General features: G+C 47.9%; 1 protein-coding gene and 1 pseudogene across 1 annotated transcript; one reads left to right on the top strand and one right to left on the bottom strand.

Moving 5' to 3' along the window:
• Positions 1-434: 434 nt before the first annotated feature.
• On the bottom strand, positions 435-16,185 carry Zbtb8b (zinc finger and BTB domain containing 8B). The gene is made up of 4 exons (XM_032897154.1): positions 16,118-16,185; positions 6,520-7,514; positions 2,640-2,818; positions 435-2,265 (listed from the first exon to the last, which is right to left on the bottom strand). The coding sequence occupies exons 1-4, from the start codon at positions 16,174-16,176 to the stop codon at positions 1,951-1,953; spliced, it is 1,548 nt and encodes a 515-aa protein (XP_032753045.1). The 5' UTR covers positions 16,177-16,185; the 3' UTR covers positions 435-1,950.
• LOC116885336 lies at positions 8,974-9,486 on the top strand (annotated as a pseudogene).
• Positions 16,186-17,614: the final 1,429 nt, after the last annotated feature.

The raw sequence follows: 17,614 nt of genomic DNA, 5'->3' as shown, positions 1-17,614 counted from the left end.
TTCACTAGGTAGCACCGAGATAGCCCATGCCTTGTTCAAGGAAGGAAAGCCACTAACAGGGTGTGGGCATCACAGCAAACTAAGCATCACTAGAGTTTCAGGTGTGGCCCTAAGGCTCATCTAAAGTACAACTGGAATACCTCCAGGGGTGGGGTCTAAGTCAGTAAGACAGTTCTTCCCCAGCCTGGACAAGGTCCAGGATACACCACCTACCACTGAGGAAACCAGTGACACCCGAAGATGTTGCTTTCTGTCTCTCTTTTTTATAAGGTTGACAATTTTAAAGACTCATTTTATTTTATGTGCATTGGCGTGAGGGTATCAGATCCCCTGGAACTAGAGTTAGAAACACTTGTTAGCTACCTCGGGGGGTGCTGGGAATTGAACCCAGGTCCTCTGGAAGAATAGCCAGTGCTCTTACCTATTGAGCCACCTCTCCAGCCCCTTTGCTTTCTTTCTTCTTTTTCTTTTCTTTTCTTTATTAATGGCTTTTTTTCTTGTAGACAACACAAAATTAGGTATCTATCTATTGTAGTACTATAGAGTACTAGAGTACCTAGGGCCTTCCTAATGATAGACAATGAGCTGTACCCCCAGTCCTGTCAAGTGAGGTGGTGCACCTTTAAAACTAGCCCTTGGGAGGCAGAGACGGTCAGAACTTCAGGAGTTCGAGGCCAGCCTGGTCTACATAGTGGGTTCCACATCAACCAAGACTACACAGAGAAACCCTGTCTCAAAACACAGACAGACAAAAAAAAGCTTCAACTCTTCAATAGCAAGACAATAAATACAAGTCATTTTATAAATGTTTCTCACTAGGTACTGTTCAAGAGGCAGAGAGATTGGTGATTTCACTGCTTTTTGAAATTGTATTAAAACTAAAGGAAGACAAGGGATTTCTTTTAAAGTCACGTTGGTACTTTAACAGAAGAAAAGTCTGTGAATCCCTTCTAGGGCACCTGTCATCCATGGTCTTTCCTGTCCTTTGATACTTTAAAGACACTCAACTTGCTTTGCTGGAATTGTAACCTGGCTGCAGAGTGGGTGAAAAACAGACTAGCTTAAAACCTGCTCTAGCCAGTTCCTTCCTTCTAGAAGGTCCTCTAAAACCCAAATGTTAGTTAGGCATGGACGTTCCCCCTGCAGCTCAAGTCTGGGCATAAACTAGGTGACCGGATCTCAGCGGGGCACACATGTCCAGGTTGCTTGTCCAGGAAATGACTAAGAAAACCAGGGAGCCTTTTGACTTTTGCCCAAATGACTTGCTTTACAATCTCAGAATAGGGGAATTCTGAATTCCCTATTCAGAATGTATGGAATTGTCAAATAGCAGACTAGACAGAGACACTACCTTGCCCTGGCTCACTGGCTCTCCTCTAGGCGTTCATTTAATTTAATTCAATCCAGGTAGACCAACAAGAAGGCCCACATGAACTTGTTTCAGAGTTTGTCTGCACTTAGCTTCCCCCAGCCTTTAGGAGTACAGTCTTAGGTTTATTTTATGACCACGTCGTCAGCCCTGCCTGCTTTTATCGAAGCCGATTTCCAGAAAATTAAACTGTGGAATTCATTACAAGAAGCCTGGCAGGAGAAAGACTGAAGTTCTGACAACATATTCTCACCACTTCTTTAGAAGACGGTAATGACGTAAGAAAGTAAAAGATGGGCATAGTGCTATGGAGGGTGCTTTCTTCCTCCTGCCCAGACAGCTTCTCAGCAGGACAATAAAGAAGCCTCAGGGCTCAACCTTGATTCAGTCAGAACCAAGGGTAAAATGTCATCAGTCCTTGGGGTCACAGCATCCAGCCTCCACATTAAGTGGTCTAACGAAAAATCCAAGTGTAACAACATTTCGGGGAGAGGATCCCCAAGTCTCACGGAACTCAACAAATGGTAGCTCTCACCGCAGAACAAGCCGTTAACACTTATAAGCTGCCCGCTGAGTCACTGCTAGGTAAGCATCTCAGGGGCTGCTAAGGTGGGCCGGATGTACGGCTTGTCGTCAGAATCCTCCGCAGCTGGGTCGTTCTCCTCGCCGGACTCTATGTAGATGGGCCAGTCGTCGGTGTCACTCTTCTCGTGGCTTTCGGAAGACGCCTCCACCAGGCTAAGGTTGACGGGCATCAGGTCGTCATCGTCGTCGTGAGGGTCTGTGACACAGGTGCAGCTGTCGCACAGCCCGAAACGCCGCAGCCCCTGGGACAGGTGGCTCGTAAAGGTCCTCCGACAGCCTTTGCAGATAATTGGGCGGCTGGATCTGTGGACCTGTCAGCACAAGGGGGTGCAGGAAAGGTCACAGAAAAGGCTGGAGAGATGACTCAGCAGTTAGAAACAATGGCCTTGCAAGTGGAAGCCATGCTGCTCTCCTGCCTCAGGGTGCCACGTCTACTTACACTTCGTCCTTATCAGGGGAAGAGACCTACAGTCTGCCGGTCCTGCCAGTTCTGGCCTCAGGACAGCCATCCTTGAACAAAAGCTAGGCTTCTTAGAAAACTAGCCTGTTCCCACGCCAGTGTTAACTTTCTAAGTGCCGCCAGCCCGGGTAAAAGAAAACTTCACAAACTTCTCAAGGGACAGACAGGCCCACCCCCATCTCTGGAGACAGACAAAGCCCACACAGTGACGTCACGGACACTTACGCTCAGGGCGTGGCTCCGAAGGTGCTCCTGCCTCGTGAACCTCTTGCCGCAGGTCTCGCAGGGGTAAGGCCGTTCGCCAGTGTGCGACCGGATGTGCCGCTTGAGGATGCCCTTCTGCTTGGCAGTGTAAGGGCAGAAAGGACACTTGTGGAGCTTGATGGGGACCACCAGCACGTCACCTGAGGAGTCCAACAGACCCAATCAGCTGTCAACAGGGACAACCACAGCCACCTTTCTGGTTGGGATTGTGAAACACCCTCATCCCAGAGAGGGTGATCACCAACTCCACCTGCTAGTAAGCAGCAAGATTGACCAGTACAAGTCCCGCTTTGTCTGGCTCCCAAAAGGTCAAAGGTCAAGTCAACTGAGCGGGCTTTCCCCACCCCTCCTCCCTGTGCTTAGACATTGAGCCCAGGGCCTTGAATGTGATGCCCAAATGCTCGTTCACTAAGCCCCATCCCCACCCACCCAGCTTAGTTTTTGGTCATAAGCATTGGGCTTTAATAGCTGGGACATCTCTCTGGCCCATGAAAGCTTTTTGGTGTTAAGATTTTTGTTAATTTGTTTTAATTTTTATTCATGTAAATGGGTATGTCTGTGTATTAATGCCATGTGTGAACGGGTACCCATGGGGCCAGAAGGTGTCTCCGGGACCAAACTTGGGTCCTCTGGAAGAACAGCCAGCGCTCTTAACCTCTGAGCCATCTCTCCAGCCCCACATTCTGTGAGTTTTACAAACACTTTGTGGTATATCGAAAATTATTTTTGTCTTCCCTATACACGGCTCCTCTGTAACACCCGGCGTGATTCATCCTGGTGTGAGCTGTAAACAGCCAATCGATGCTCTGTGTTGTAAAGACCAATCTACATGCAACTGAAATGGTATAGAGGTTCTCACTTGGAAATACCAGGAAACCAATCCAGACATTGTTTTTTTTTTTTTTTTTTTTTTTTTTTTTTTTTGGTTCTTTTTTTTTGATACCAAATGCCAAATCCTTTGATTTCTTGCACCTATAGGCCCATCATTAAAGCCAATGACAGCAACGGTGGCCTCATCCCTAACTTGGGGGCTACAGTGATGTGTCGGTTTGCATGAGAAATGTTCCTGTAGGCTCATGTATTTGAACCCTCAGCCTCCTGTTGGTGGGACTGCTTGGACACTGTGCCTAGCACCCCAAGAGTCTTTAAAGATTAAGTAGTTTATTTGGGGATAGACGAAGAGATAGGCGGGAGTCCAAGCACCGTAAGGCATAGCCAATCCTGTGCGTGTTCCGGGAGGTTTCTATTTTAAACATGATGAGCCCGGGATTCCTTGTAACCCTAAAAGAAACCTAGAATTTCACTGAACGACTCAGGGGAAAGCATGCTTTCACTTTAATAATCACGGGCACTGGTTTTCTGGAACTAGCTCTGAAGCCAGGAGAACACCAATATGGCCCGTGTCCAGGGGCCAGACACCCACTCAAATGCCAGAACCTCTGCGGTCAGGAGAGCGACTTCCAAAACTAAGGGGGCCATCTAAACTACCTAGACCATGTCCAATGTGCTGAGAAGCCTCTCCAATTCCTAGGAGTCCACTCAAACTATCTGGCCCACCTCCAAAACTGGGAACTTGTAGTCTCAGATGAGGGAAGCCGCAACTTGAAACCGGCCGTCCTTTATCTTACAGTCAGCAAGCCATGCTCTTCCCATCGGGCGCCAGGCTCTCCAGCAGCAGCACCCCTCACTAGGGGCACTGCAGGATGATGCCACCCGGGCACCTTTAACCCCTCTCTCCATGAGCCAAGGGGTTTTTCTCAACACTCTCATAAAACTTCTAGAGTAACAGCACAAACAAAAATTCTCTCCCATTCAGTTCTTTTGTTTTGTCTTTACCGTTTAATCAATGTGCACCGTCTTCATCGTAAAGATTTTTAAATGTTACTTATTATCATTACTGCTATTGTATGTTTGTGATGTGTAAGAGCTACCGTCCACACTCGGAGGTCAGAGGACACCCTTTGGGATCTGGTTCTCTTCCTTCACTGTGGGCTCCAGGGTCAAGCTCAGGTTGTCAGGTAAAAAGGACAACCTTCTTACCACTGGCCGTCATCTTTATTACTAGACTAAGCCAATGACCTCCCTAGCCCTTCCTGTTATTATCAGCAACATGCGTAGCATCTTCACCCACTGGGACTCCTTCTAGGCACCAAAGAACATCCACGTAGGTAATGCTGACAGAAACATTTGCTTTGTGGATACAAACTCTGGAAGAGTGTTTCTTTGTTTGTTTGTTTTTGGAAGGTCAGCGGCAAGGTCTCCTGTAACTCAGCCTGGCTTCAACCTCACTGTGCACTAAGGTCTTGAATTCTGAACCCTATCTCTCAAGGGCTGGGATTACGGGCATAAGCTACCATGTCCTGCCGGACTTTTTTCTTGTCCTTTTTCCCCTGAGCACTAACAATTCCTCACATAGTCTGACATCCTGTTGGGGATTGTAAATAACTGAGGGATGATTTAAAGAACACGGGGCATTACTAACAAATGCTATCACTTCATGTATTTAATTTTTTTTTATTTTATGTGTGTGGATGTCTTAGCTTCATGTGTGTCTGTGCACTATGTACACGCACTGCCTGTGGAAGTCAGAAGACGGGGTTGGATCCTCTGGAACCAGAGTTATAGCTTGTAAGCCACCGTGTGTGGAAGCTAGACCTGGGCCCTTTGCACAAGCAGCAAGTGCTGTTAACTGCTGGGCCATCTCTCCAACCACTGATTGATTAATTGATTGATTGATTGATTGATTGATTGATTCAGACAGCATATCACTAAATGGCCCCTTTTGGCCTGGAATTTTCTATCTAGACCTGGGTGGCCTTGAACTCACAGAGATCTGCTTGCCTCTTCCTCCCCAGCGCTGGGATGCAAGGCGTGCGCCACCACACCTGACAGTATCAGTTTACAAAGAGGACTTGAACACCCGGTGGATTTTATCATCTACAGGGAGTCTTGGAATCAACCCCTCATGGACATCAAAGGATGACCACATCCTGTATAGACAACACAGAGGACACGAAGAAGAGCCAGGCAAGGCTCAGTCAGTGACACGCCGGCAGGGCAAACATGAGGACCTCAATTTCTGTTGTTTTTTAACACAGGGTTTTGAAGCTTTGGCTGTCCTAGGACTCATTACACAGACCAGGTGAGCCTCCAAGTCACAGAGGTCCACCTGCCTCTGCCTCCTGAGTGCTGGGATTAAAGGCCTGTACTGCTGCCTCTGCCCAGTAAGGACTGAATTTTACCCGAACTCGGATGGCTACACACACCTATAATTCCAGCAACGAAAATGGAGATCGTTGGATCTCTGGAGGTGTGGGGGGTCACTGACCAGTCAGGCTAAGCAAAATTACCAAAGCTAGGCCAAAGAGAGAACTGTCTCAAAAAACTAGGTAGGGACTAGAGAGATAGATGAACAACTCAGAGCACTGGGTGCTCTTTTAAAGAACCTGGGTTCAGTTCCCAACATGTACACAGCAGCTCATAGCCATGAGCAACTTCTGGTCCTAGGGGATCCAATGACTTCTTCTGGCCTCTGCACATATATAATATACAGACTTACATGCAGGCAAAATGTCCTACATGTAAAACGAAGTAAGTTAATTTATATTTACAAAAAGCAAAAACAAAGTGGACATCTTTTACGGTGCAACATCTAATACGGTCCCCGGATGTCCATGTGCATGCGCGCGCTCATGCACACGGTGCACGAAGAAACAAGGTTCTATATGGATCATGGTGGTGGTGGCGGTAGCAATGATGTAGTGGTGGCAGTGGTGGGATAATAGCGGTGAGGATCGCAATGAGGGGCGAACACTAGTCACAGAGAGATGCCCAAACTCACCTGAGTCCTCTCTATACCAGTCGTTCTGAACGTCCATCACCGAATTCACGGCCACCCCTGGACCTTCCAGTCTTCCCTCCAAGCCACGAGAAAAAGGATGATCCATGTCATCTCTGCTCTGGACAGCACCATTGCGTAGGAGAGCCTCCAGGAACTGCTTCACGTGGTAGCTGCTGTAAGTCAAATCCAAGGCCTGGTTACTGGGCAGGACTTCCTCCGCATGGGCCAATGGGGCGGCGTACTGCTGTAGCTGTTCGTCAGTCTCCACCTCCACTCTGGCAACGTCGAACTCCACCTTAGGTTCAACCCTTCTGGGAACGATACAAAGGTCACTGTCGGAGGCCCCAGAGCTCTGGCTGTCTTTAGCCACCAGTTCTAGGGGATGGCAGTCATCACAAGATGATCTTGTACAGTCCAGACTCCCTTCTCCATCTACTGGGGAGGAGACAAAGCTCTTGGTGCCACAGGAAGTCCCCTCCAGCACTGAACTTGGACTTTCGCTGTCTATCTGATGAGCCGCGGCTGCCGCGGCGGCCACCGCCACTGCTGCAGCCACAGCGGCCTCCTTCTCCATCTTTCTGCAAATGTCCAGGGATGACCTGATGTACGTCTTGCAGAAGTTGACCACGTCATTCATCTGCAGGTAGCTGGCCGCTGACATGACTTCAATCACGTTCTCGCCACACAGATCCAACTTCCCCGAGTAGAGGAAATCTAGGATGGTGGAGAAGGCGTCGGAGGTGACGATGTCCAAGGAGGCTGTGCTGTGTCGCCCGCTGTCCTGGATGTAGTGGATCAGCAGGGCGCGGAAGTAGCCACTGTTAGCGAACAGAATGTTCCTGTGCGCCTTGAAGATGCGCCCTTCCACGATGATGCTGCAGTCACAGAAAAAGTCTCGTTTCCGCTGCTCATTCAACTCCCCCAAGAGCTTGGCGCTATAGGTCTGTGCCTCCATTTCTCCACCAGCCGCTGCTGCTCTGGAGGGGCCTGGAGCTCTGCCAAAGATTTTTATTTACGTTAATTCGGGAATTCCGACCTTACGATAGGCTGTTCATATTTTGTTTTGATTTTCTGTAGCCCAGGCTGGCCCTGAACTCCTGGGATTGTAGGGGTGGCTCACCATCCCCCAGTTGATATGGCCTCAACCTAGGCTTCCTGTGTGCAAAGCAAGCACTCTACCAACTGATCTACAGCCCTGGCTTCTAGAAGTTCATCTATTCTCATCCATTATATTTCAAAGCCCTGGTTCAGGGCTGCAGAGCTGACTCGGTGATTAAGATCACTTTGTTGCTTTGGCAAATGATCTGGGTTCAGTTCCAAGCACCCACACAGTAATTCACTACCATCCTTAACTCCCGTTCCAGGGGATCCAACAACCTCGCTGACCTCAACAGGCACCAGGCATCCACGTTCCTACACATGTAGGCAAAATACTCAAACATAAAGTTAAATAAATAGGGGTTGGGGATTTAACTCAGTGGTAGAGCACTTGCCTAGCAAGCGCAAGGCCCTGGGTTCAGTCCCCAGCTCCGAGGAAAAAAAAAAAAAAAAAAAAAAAACCCCATACTGGGGTTGGGGATTTAGCTCAGTGGTAGAGCGCTTGCCTAGGAAGCGCAAGGCCCTGGGTTTGGTCCCCAGCTCTGGAAAAAAGAAAAAAACAAAAACACACTACTGGACCAAAGGCGTTTTCGGGATGTAGGCTGTTCTGAATAACTGGTTTTAAGGGATAGGAAGATGCCGGATAATTACATGTGGGCACGGTACCCGGTGCTTTACATGGGTTCTTTCCACAACTTTTTATAAAAATCCTCTGAGGGAAGCAGGTAAGATAGTGTATACCTGTGATACTTATACTCAGAAGGCTGAGGAGTAAGATCACGGTTCTGGGCCAACATGGAATATAGAATGAGACCCTGTCTATAAATAAATAAGTGGGGGATGGAGGGACAGCTCAGTGGTTAAGAGCTTGCTGCTCAGGGTTGGGATTTAGCTCAGTGGTAGAGCACTTGCCTAGGGAAGTGCAAGGCCCTGGGTTCGGTCCCCAGCTCCAAAAAAAGAACCAAAAAAAAAAATGCTCTTCCAGAGGACCAGAGTTCCCTTCCCAGCATCCACACCGGGTGGCTCCCAACCACCTGTAACTCTACCTCCAGCGGATTCGACCCCGCCTTTTGGTCTCCATGGGCACTCATACACATATACATAAATCAAAACATACCTTCCAAAAATGTAAAAATTAAAAGCAACCGGCCAAGCAGTGGTGGCACGTGACTTTAATCTCAACACTTGAGAGGCAGAGGCAGGAGGATCCCTGTGAGTTTGAGACCAGCCTGGTTTGCAGAGCAAGTTCCAGGTCAGCCAGGACTACACAGAGAAACCTAGTCTCTAAAACTTAAGTAAAAATAAATAAAATAGGCAGTTGGTCTTCTCTGAACGCTGAGACTACAAGCAGCTAGGATGCTGCGTGGAAGCTGAAGCCTCACTTCCCGGGTGACTCCTCCGGCCAGCCGGGCCCCTCAGGTGAGGGCAGCTCCCAGAAGAGCACCCTGCAGCTCAGCCTCCAGCCGCAGCCGCTGCCCCATCTGCAGTCGGCTCTCCTGCTGCTGCCCCTCGGCAGCCAGGCCTGATGGCCCAGACGGCTACCACGGCAGCCGGTGTGGCTGTGGGCTCTGTGGTGGGGCACACCCTGGGTCACGCCATCACTGGGGGCTTCAGCAGAGGGGCTAATGCTGACCCTGCAAAGCCTGACATCACGTACCGTGAGCCTCAGGGAGCCCCGCTGCAGAACCAGCAGTCTTTTGGACCTTGCTCTCTGGAGATCAAGCAGTTTCTGGAGTGCGCTCAGAACCAGAGCGATGTCAAGCTCTGTGAGGGCTTCAAGGAGGTCCTGCGCAGTGCAGGATTGCAAATGGTTTAATCGAATCAAGAGATTCAAGCTGGCGAAACGTAAATTTGGTTCTGTATAATTGAGAGTTACACGTGTGGACCCTTATTTCTTTTTTTTTTTTTTCTTTTTTTTTTTCAGAGCTGGGGACCAAACCCAGGGCCTTGTGCTCGCTAGGCAAGCCCTCTACCACTGAGCTAAATCCCCAACCCCAGGACCCTTATTTCTAACAGCTCCATTGCTTCAGTGTGGCTGAGACAGAGATCTAACTATAGGCGTTTACTGAGGCTTGTAGTGTTGGTTACAGGGCAAGTGTTTGGCTTCCCTGAACTAACTGTATTGTGATTGAGTTAAAATAAAGTGGTTTATTCTGAGAAAAATAAAATAAAATAAAAACAACTATAAACTTAGCACTTGAGAGGCAGAGACAAGAGTGTATCATCTTTGATAGCTTTTTTACACGTTTTATTTATTTACATTGTATACAGATGCATGTATGTGGGCATGTATTTATTTACATTATGTGTATCTATATGTGTACCTATGTATGTATGTGTGTGAGCACATGCGTGCCCTGGTGCACATACAGAGGTCGATTCTCTTCTCTGACCCTCGAGGTTCTGCAGTGAACTCAGATCACTATGCTCAGTGCCAGCGCCTTTACTCTCTGAGGCGTCCCTCCATCCCCAAGGTTGTGTCTGACTACACAGAGAGCTCAATGCCAGCTCGGGCAAACATCGAGCCGGTCTCAGCAAACCAACCAAAGGCCGGAGATGGCTCAGTTGGCAGAGTGACTGCCTAGCACTCATGAAGGCCTGAGTTCCAGCCCCAGCCCCCTATAAAGTGGGGGGTGATGGCAGATGGCTGTAATCACCGTGCTAGTCAATCAGAGGCAGGAGAATCAGGAATTCAAGACCATCCTCAGCTACATAGCTCCTTCCAGGTTAGCCTGGGAGAGGACATCCTATCTCAAATAAATAAATCCTTGTAAGTCCTCATTTTTATCCCTGTTTTTCCGATAAAGAAATCAAAGATACAACAATAAATACATTTGATTTTTTTTTTTACTTGGATTAAAAAAAAATCAAAGATAAGAAATGACCAAGCTGTGACACAGTCAGGATTCAAAACTGGGTGTCGTGGTCTCTAGAGTCAACAGATCTTATGCCCTGGATTCTACTCTTCAAAGGGTAGTTTCTTTTCCCATGTCTCAATCAGAATTTAGATAATAGCCAGTAGCCTCAGCTCAAATTTTCTATCATTATTTTGTGTGGAGAAATCTGGTAGATCCCTGGGCTTCTCAGCACACACATCCCCTTTTTAAGGGTTCTGGTACCCCTAAGGCTGCTACAGAACCGTTCTTTCCCCCTACTCTTGGCCAATGTGCTATGCATGAAGCAGGCACCATCCGGCTGTTTCCAGGTATGTAGGCTGTCCGATCCGCTACGATCAATGCATCTCACTCTCTGACCACCAGGGACTGCCTCAGAGAGGGCACAGTGGCCAGAACCAGTGAAAAGCAATGGAACCTTTGTTGGGTTTCTGAAAGGGGCATCCTGCTCTGTGAACTCACAGAATGTGAGGAACGCACAGTTATGCCACTAGAGGACCCAGTCTAACAAAGGTGACAGCTGATGGTACTTGGGGACACTAGCTAAGCCCTACCTAGCTCAAGCTGTGTCCGAACCGATCAAGTCCCTTTTTGCCTTTGCTGCTCTTGGTGGCGGAACTAACGCCACTACCCTTGGTTAATGGCTTCCCACTGTTACAGTCCTTGCCTTCTATCAGAAGGTGGCAAGCCCTTTAAAGGCACGGGCGTGTCTTATTACATCTGACAGCCCTCACAGCGCCTGGCTTTGGTTAAAGAATGCTTGCTAAATTAAAAGGCATGCTCCTAGTTTTAAATGCTAGGCAGAACGAGAAAAACCAAGCCTAGAATCTTCCTGGCGGTGAGGGAAATGGTGGTGCTAGCCTTCTGCCCCTTCCCTCCCCCGTCAAGCCCTAACCTTATCTGTCAGCCTCTTCCTCACCTACTGACCCACTGCAGTCCTGGGCAACTGTAGTCAGCTCTCTGTAGCAGTGGCTTCTACGTCCATGCATTCACTTAACCACGAACTAAAGATTAAGGGGAGAAAGGTCAGAGCCCGTGTGTGTGAGTGAGTGAGTGTGTGTGTGTGTGTAGGGGAGGCTGGGGGACACATGTGCTACAGTAACCATGTGATGGCTGGAGGACAACTTATGATGGGTGCTCTCCTACCATGTAGGTTCCTGGGATTGAACTCAGGTCTTCAGGGCTGGCAGCAAGCACCTTTACCCACAGAGCCCTATCACAGCCCAATTCCTTTATTTTTAGATTCATCTTTTTTTTTTTTTTTTTTTTTTTTTTTTTTTTTTTTTTTTTTTTTGGAGGTGGGGACCAACAGGGCCTTGCGCTTGCTAGGCAAGCGCTCTACCACTGAGCTAAATCCCCAGCCCCTTTTTAGATTCATCTTAAACTCAACAAATGACATCATAATCCTAAAAAGATTTTCATCCAAAGTAGTTAAGTGAACACTGTAGCTTACAAAGAAGAGCACTATCTATCTATCTGCATATATATATATATATATATATATATATATATGTATATATATATATTTGTTTATATATATATATATATATATATATATGTATGTATATATATTTGTTTTTTTGAGATCCCAAGTGCTGGGAATGAAGGTGAGCAAAACCTCCACCCGGCTGGATATCCTTATTTTTATTATGAGATGTTTGCTGTCTGTGTGCCCAACCCCTGTGGAGGTCCTAAGAAGGAATCAGATCCCTGGGAATTGGAGTTACAGGTGACTCATGTGCCACCATGTGGGTGCTGGAAATTGAACCCGGGTCTTCTGTAAGAGCAGCCAGTGCTCTTAGCCACCCGTCCAGCTCCCATAGTTGTAGATTCCTGCTGCTCCTATATAAATCAATCTGCTACGTTTCTGCAGGAGGCTTCACTGCGACCTCGCTCCTTTCCTTGACCAAAACAAAACCAAAAAATATGTCCTGAAGGATGATGGCCCAGCCTCTGCCTGTTTAGTCTTTGCTAGACAACGTCTCAAAAAATGCTTTCCATGGTTCCCATTCTGCCTTTAAATGTTTCTCTTTGACTTCACCCCCTTGAACGTGCAGAATTTACTGCTTTTTTTAGTCAATTCCCAAATAAACTATAAAGCGTCTCTGATCATTGGGCTGCAGAGATGGCTCAGTGGTTATGAGCACCGCTGCTCCTCCAGAGGACCGGGGTTCAATTCCCAGCACCCACATGGCAGCTCCTAAGAGTCTGTAACTCTATTTTCAGGGGAGTTGGTGCCCTCTCCTAGAGTCTGTAGGTGCCAGGAACACATGTGGGACACAGACATATACCCAGGCGAAAACCCATACAAAAGATATTTAAAGATTTTAAAAGATACAATCATGTAGAATTATCTATAGTTAACTGAAATGTCACCAAGATATACTGGGGAAAAAAAAGAAAAAAAAATCCCATGAGATCCAAAACAAACTACAGTGTGTGTGTGTGTGTGTGTGTGTGTGTGTGTGTGTGTGTGTTTACTCATTATATAGTGATTTTTTTCTGGACAATTATACAAGAAAGATATAACAGCGAAGTATTAGGGATAAGAAATAAGTTACAGGACTCGAGTTTTTTCCTGGCCAGGTGTGGGGTACAAACCTGCAGTCCCAGCCATGGAGGATGAGGCTGGAGGATCATTTGAACCCAATAAGTAAACAATAAGTCAACAGTTATTCACCTCAGCAAAGCTGGTCTCTGGCGCTCTGATCCCTGGGCTGTGCTGGAACCCCCCACTTCTCACTGAAAAGCAGCTTAGCACTGGTCTAATGCACATTTAGTCCACATCCATCACTCCGAATCTATGCCTGGATCCAACTCCATTCAACAGTCACTAAACACTGGACCAGTGAGAGGGCTCAGCTGGTGAGAGCACTTACGACCAGGCCTAGTGGCCTGCATTTGATGCTCAGCACTAACATGGTGAAGGAGACCCAATTCCTAAAAGCTGTACTCTGACCTCCATAAAAATATGTATACACGGGGTTGGGGATTTAGCTCAGTGGTAGAGTGCTTGCCTAGGAAGCGCAAGGCCCTGGGTTCGGTCCCCAGCTCTGGAAAAAAGAAAAGAAAAAAATTATGTATACACACAAACGATCTATCAGTAAGTAAGTAAATAAATGTAATTTTTAAAAATTAAAGTGAAGCTGGGAGGTGGTAGCCTTTAATCCCAGCACTCAGGAGGCAAAGGCGGGTGGATCTCTGAATTTGAGGCCAGCTTGGTCTACAGAGCAAGCTCTAGGATGACAGAGGGAAACCGTGTCTTGAGTGACACCAAATAATTAAACAGATAATAAAAATTAAAACTTAAAGCCAGTAGCTGGGAGGAGTTATCACGTGCCTTTAACCCCAACATTTGGGAGCAGAGGGAAGGGGACCTCTGAGTTTAAGGCCAGTCTGGTTTACAGAGTGAGTTCCAGGACAGCCAGAGAAGCCCTGTATCAAAAAACAAACAAAACAACAACAACAACAAAATAAAGCCAATAACTAAGTGTGATGGTTTGTATGTGCTTGGCCCAGAGAGTGGCACTATTAGGAGGTGTGGCCCTGTTGGAGTAGGCGTGTCACTATGGGTGTGGGCTTTTTTTTTTTTTTTTTTTTTTCCGGAGCTGGGGCCCGAACCCAGGGCCTTGCGCTTGCTAGGCAAACACTCTACCACTGAGCTAAATCCCCAACCCCGGGGGTGGGCTTTAAAACTCATCCTAACTGCCTGGAAGTCAGTCTTCTTCTAGCAACCTTCAGGTGAAGATGCAGAACTCTCAGCTCCTCCTGCACCATGCCTGTCTGGACACTGCCATGCTCCTGCCTTGATGATAATGGACTGAACCTCTGAGCCTGTAAGCCAGCCCCAATTAAATGTTGTCCTTATAAGAGTAAAACCCTAACTAAGACGCTAAGTATGGTGACTGCAGATGTGGCTCAGTTGGCAAAGGACAGGCCTTCCTTGTGTGAAGTCCCGAGTTTGATCCCTCCAGCACTGCATAAACTGCGTATTCTGGTAAAAGTCTGTAATTCAAGGACTCAAGAGACAGAGACAGGAGAATCAAGATTCAAGGTCATCCTGGGCTACAACTCCTGTTGCAATACAGCGTGGGCTACATAAGACCCTGTCTCCAAAAAAACAAATAAACAAAAAACCTAACAGTTACTATGTATATTTCCTGACAAAAGGAAGCTATCAGGAATAGCAAAATTAACCAAAGCCAGTGCACATCCCCCAAAGAGGCTGTTGGTGATCACAGGACAAACTCTTGGATCCTTAAAGGAATCCTAACCAGGCAACAGGACTGTCTTTGATCAAAAGCCAAAAGCAGGGGCTGGAGAGTTGGCTCAACAGTTAAAGAGAAAATAATGATTTTCAAAGGACCTCGCCTGAATTCCCAGCACCTGAATCAGGCGGCTCACAACTGCCAGGAACCCCAGCTTCCGGATGGTATCCACACCTCCGGCCTCAGTGGGCTGCCACATTCCAAGGTCCAGACCCACAACACATGTATTAAAAATAAGAAAAAAAAAGAGCACCCTGTACTTTCTCTGTGTCTTCCCTTCACCCCCATTCTTTTGCTTGTTTGTTTTGAGAATCGAGCTATGTAAAACCAGGCTAGTCTTAAACTCGTTCCCATCCTCCTGCCTCTGCCTCTCCAGTGCTGGGATTAGAGTGTTCAACACTGGACACTGTCTGTCCAGTCCCCTCTTTCTGACAACTCTCCTCCAGTCCCACAGACCTGAGAATAAAAACTGCTCCTCGGTGAATAGGACGACTAGAATTTCCTACGCGCCATTCACTTCGAAACACTATGACAACCACTTGAGGAGCACATACATTTTAGCCTCATACTAACGTGGTGCAGAATATTTTCATTTTTCAGAGAGGGAATCTGAGGTTCAAAGATACAGATTTAAAATCCATATTCTACTGATTCCAGGGAGGCAATCCTTAGCCATTGTTTGTCGATCTCCCCAAACCCTCTAACAGGTCTAGCAATAGACAGGGAAGCCACTCCTTCCTCTGGCCCAAGGAAAGGAGGAACACAAGAGTTTTGCAGGGGTAGAATTTCTGACCAATTGCCATCTTCCGTTCTCCTGCTAAATCGCTCTCGAGACAGCGGGAACAATCCATCCAGAGTCAGACGACCTGAGGGAGGCCACTGGAACCAGGTAATGGACACAGTCCCTGGTGTCTGGGTGTGGAAACCGAGGCCTTGCCTCCCGTAGGTCTTCCCACCGGCAAAGTGACCACTGCCTAAGCGGACACTGGCCCAGCCTGGTCAAGCCCTGGCGCCTGGGTATCCTTCAGGATCAGGATGAGCAGAAGCCAGAACTCCCACCTGGACCATGTGGGGTGGGTCACCCACAGACAGGGAGGGTGGGGTAAGTGCCTCCGTGTCAACCCACCCCACGCCAAGAAGAGGGAGGGTCTGCCACTGAGCGCGACTCCGCGCAGCCGGGGTCCAGGGAGTTACTGGGCCGGGCGGTCCAAAGCTGGCTGAGAAAGGCAACCGTGCCTGCTTATCTACACCCGGTCCCCCGAGCCAGCCTCCGGAGGTGCCCCCAACTTTCCCCAAAACCAAAAAAGCCGCTGCGCCGACCGGATGCTGTGTTCTCACCTGGCACCGGGTTCCAGCCTCCTCCAGCGAGCTGAGCGTACTGACACGCCCCCTTTCATTCACCTGCGGCCCTCCAGTGAGAAGCGGGGGAGATGACCAATGGTAGGAGATCTTGGGCTGACGAAGGCGGGCCCTCCAGTCAGCAGGTCCGTCAATGGTCCGAGTACCCACCTCTGGAGGATGCGCTCTGAAGGCTCCAGTATTCATGGGGTGATGGGAGTTGTGGTCTTGTCAGTGTCCGAGAATTTGGGAAATAATCCACTGTGAAAACCAAGTTTGAGCCAACAAAAGTTTCTTTATTCAAAAGAGCCAGTATATCAGGGAGACGGCTGGGTTCTGGATCCAAACCGTGTCAGCGAGAGTCAAGACAGAACAGCCTTTTAAAGCAAAAAAACAAAACACCCCACAAATTAGGTAGGGTAGGGGCAACCCATCGGGTATATGCATGCTGTATTCCAACCGTTTTTCACACCTCATATTCTAAGTGGGTTACTAGCAGTCAAGTACCTCAGATGATTTTCTTGATAACCTGGCCTGGATTGAGGCCAGCCAATCAGAGCCTATATAGCGGGCTGCTGGGTTTCAGACTGGGTGCTAACCAAGAAGGCACGGGATGGGTTAATGTGGTCCTAAACTCATGTGGAGCACGTGTGGCCCCGAAACCATTTCTGGGAACTCGGCTGTTTCTTAGAATTTAGCCTAGTACAAGATAAAGACTATATACAAGATGGGGTCCCTGAAGCTACAGTGGCCCCAAGAGTCTCAGCACTCTGAAGGCAGCTACAGTGTACTTACATATAATAAATAGAGAGAGAGAGAGAGAGAGAGAGAGAGAGAGAGAGAGAGAGAGAGAGAGAGAGAGAGAGAAGAGCAAGAGGACAAAACTACAAGTACCAAGATGCCCAAAAGGATAAGTGGAGAGGGAGGTTGGGGAGCCCCATATGGGGCTGAGAGGGGTTCAGTGGTTAAGAGCATGTGCTACTCTTGCATCAGGACTGAGTTCAGGCTCCATCCACATCAGATTGCTCACAACCACCTGCAACCTCAGTTCCAAAGAATCTGGGCACCTCTGGTCACCACATACACACAGGAGCAGGCACGAGCATGTATGCAAAGACACACATGCTTTTTATTTAAGCTATGAGTTGGCAATAGGGCAGGATCATGAAGAGATTAGACCTCTTTCTCTCCTAGGTTTGGTCAAAATGTAAATACATCTACTTTTTCCTTTACCTGTTTCTCATTTCTTCTGGAACCTATGTATGTGACTGGTGATGCCAGAGAGGGCTTTGGATCCTGGAGTTACAGATGATTGTGAGGTACCATGAGGGCAGAAGAAATGACAGCTGGGCCTCTGTAGGAGCAGCCAGTGCTCTTTAAGGCTGAACCATCATCCACCACACCTCTTTAAAACATAGACAAGGCTTACAATGTATCATACAATGCCTGTTTTCCCTGGGACAGAGTTTCTCTGTGTAGCCATGGCTGTTCAGGAAC

This window comes from Rattus rattus, chromosome 1 (genome assembly GCF_011064425.1).
Source record: "Rattus rattus isolate New Zealand chromosome 1, Rrattus_CSIRO_v1, whole genome shotgun sequence".
Lineage (NCBI taxonomy): Eukaryota > Metazoa > Chordata > Mammalia > Rodentia > Muridae > Rattus > Rattus rattus.
Note: the sequence above shows the minus strand (reverse complement) of the source record. Positions and strands in the feature narration are given on the sequence as shown.

Excerpts from the sequence above, each read along its gene's own strand:
- Zbtb8b (XM_032897154.1), bottom strand. The coding sequence starts at position 16,176 with ATGAAAGGGGGCGTGTCAGTACGCTCAGCTCGCTGGAGGAGGCTGGAA. Across the intron at positions 2,819-6,519 it reads CTGGTATAGAGAGGACTCAG|GTGACGTGCTGGTGGTCCCC; the intron begins GTGAGTTTGGGC and ends TGGACTCCTCAG. Across the intron at positions 2,266-2,639 it reads TTCGGAGCCACGCCCTGAGC|GTCCACAGATCCAGCCGCCC; the intron begins GTAAGTGTCCGT and ends TTGTGCTGACAG.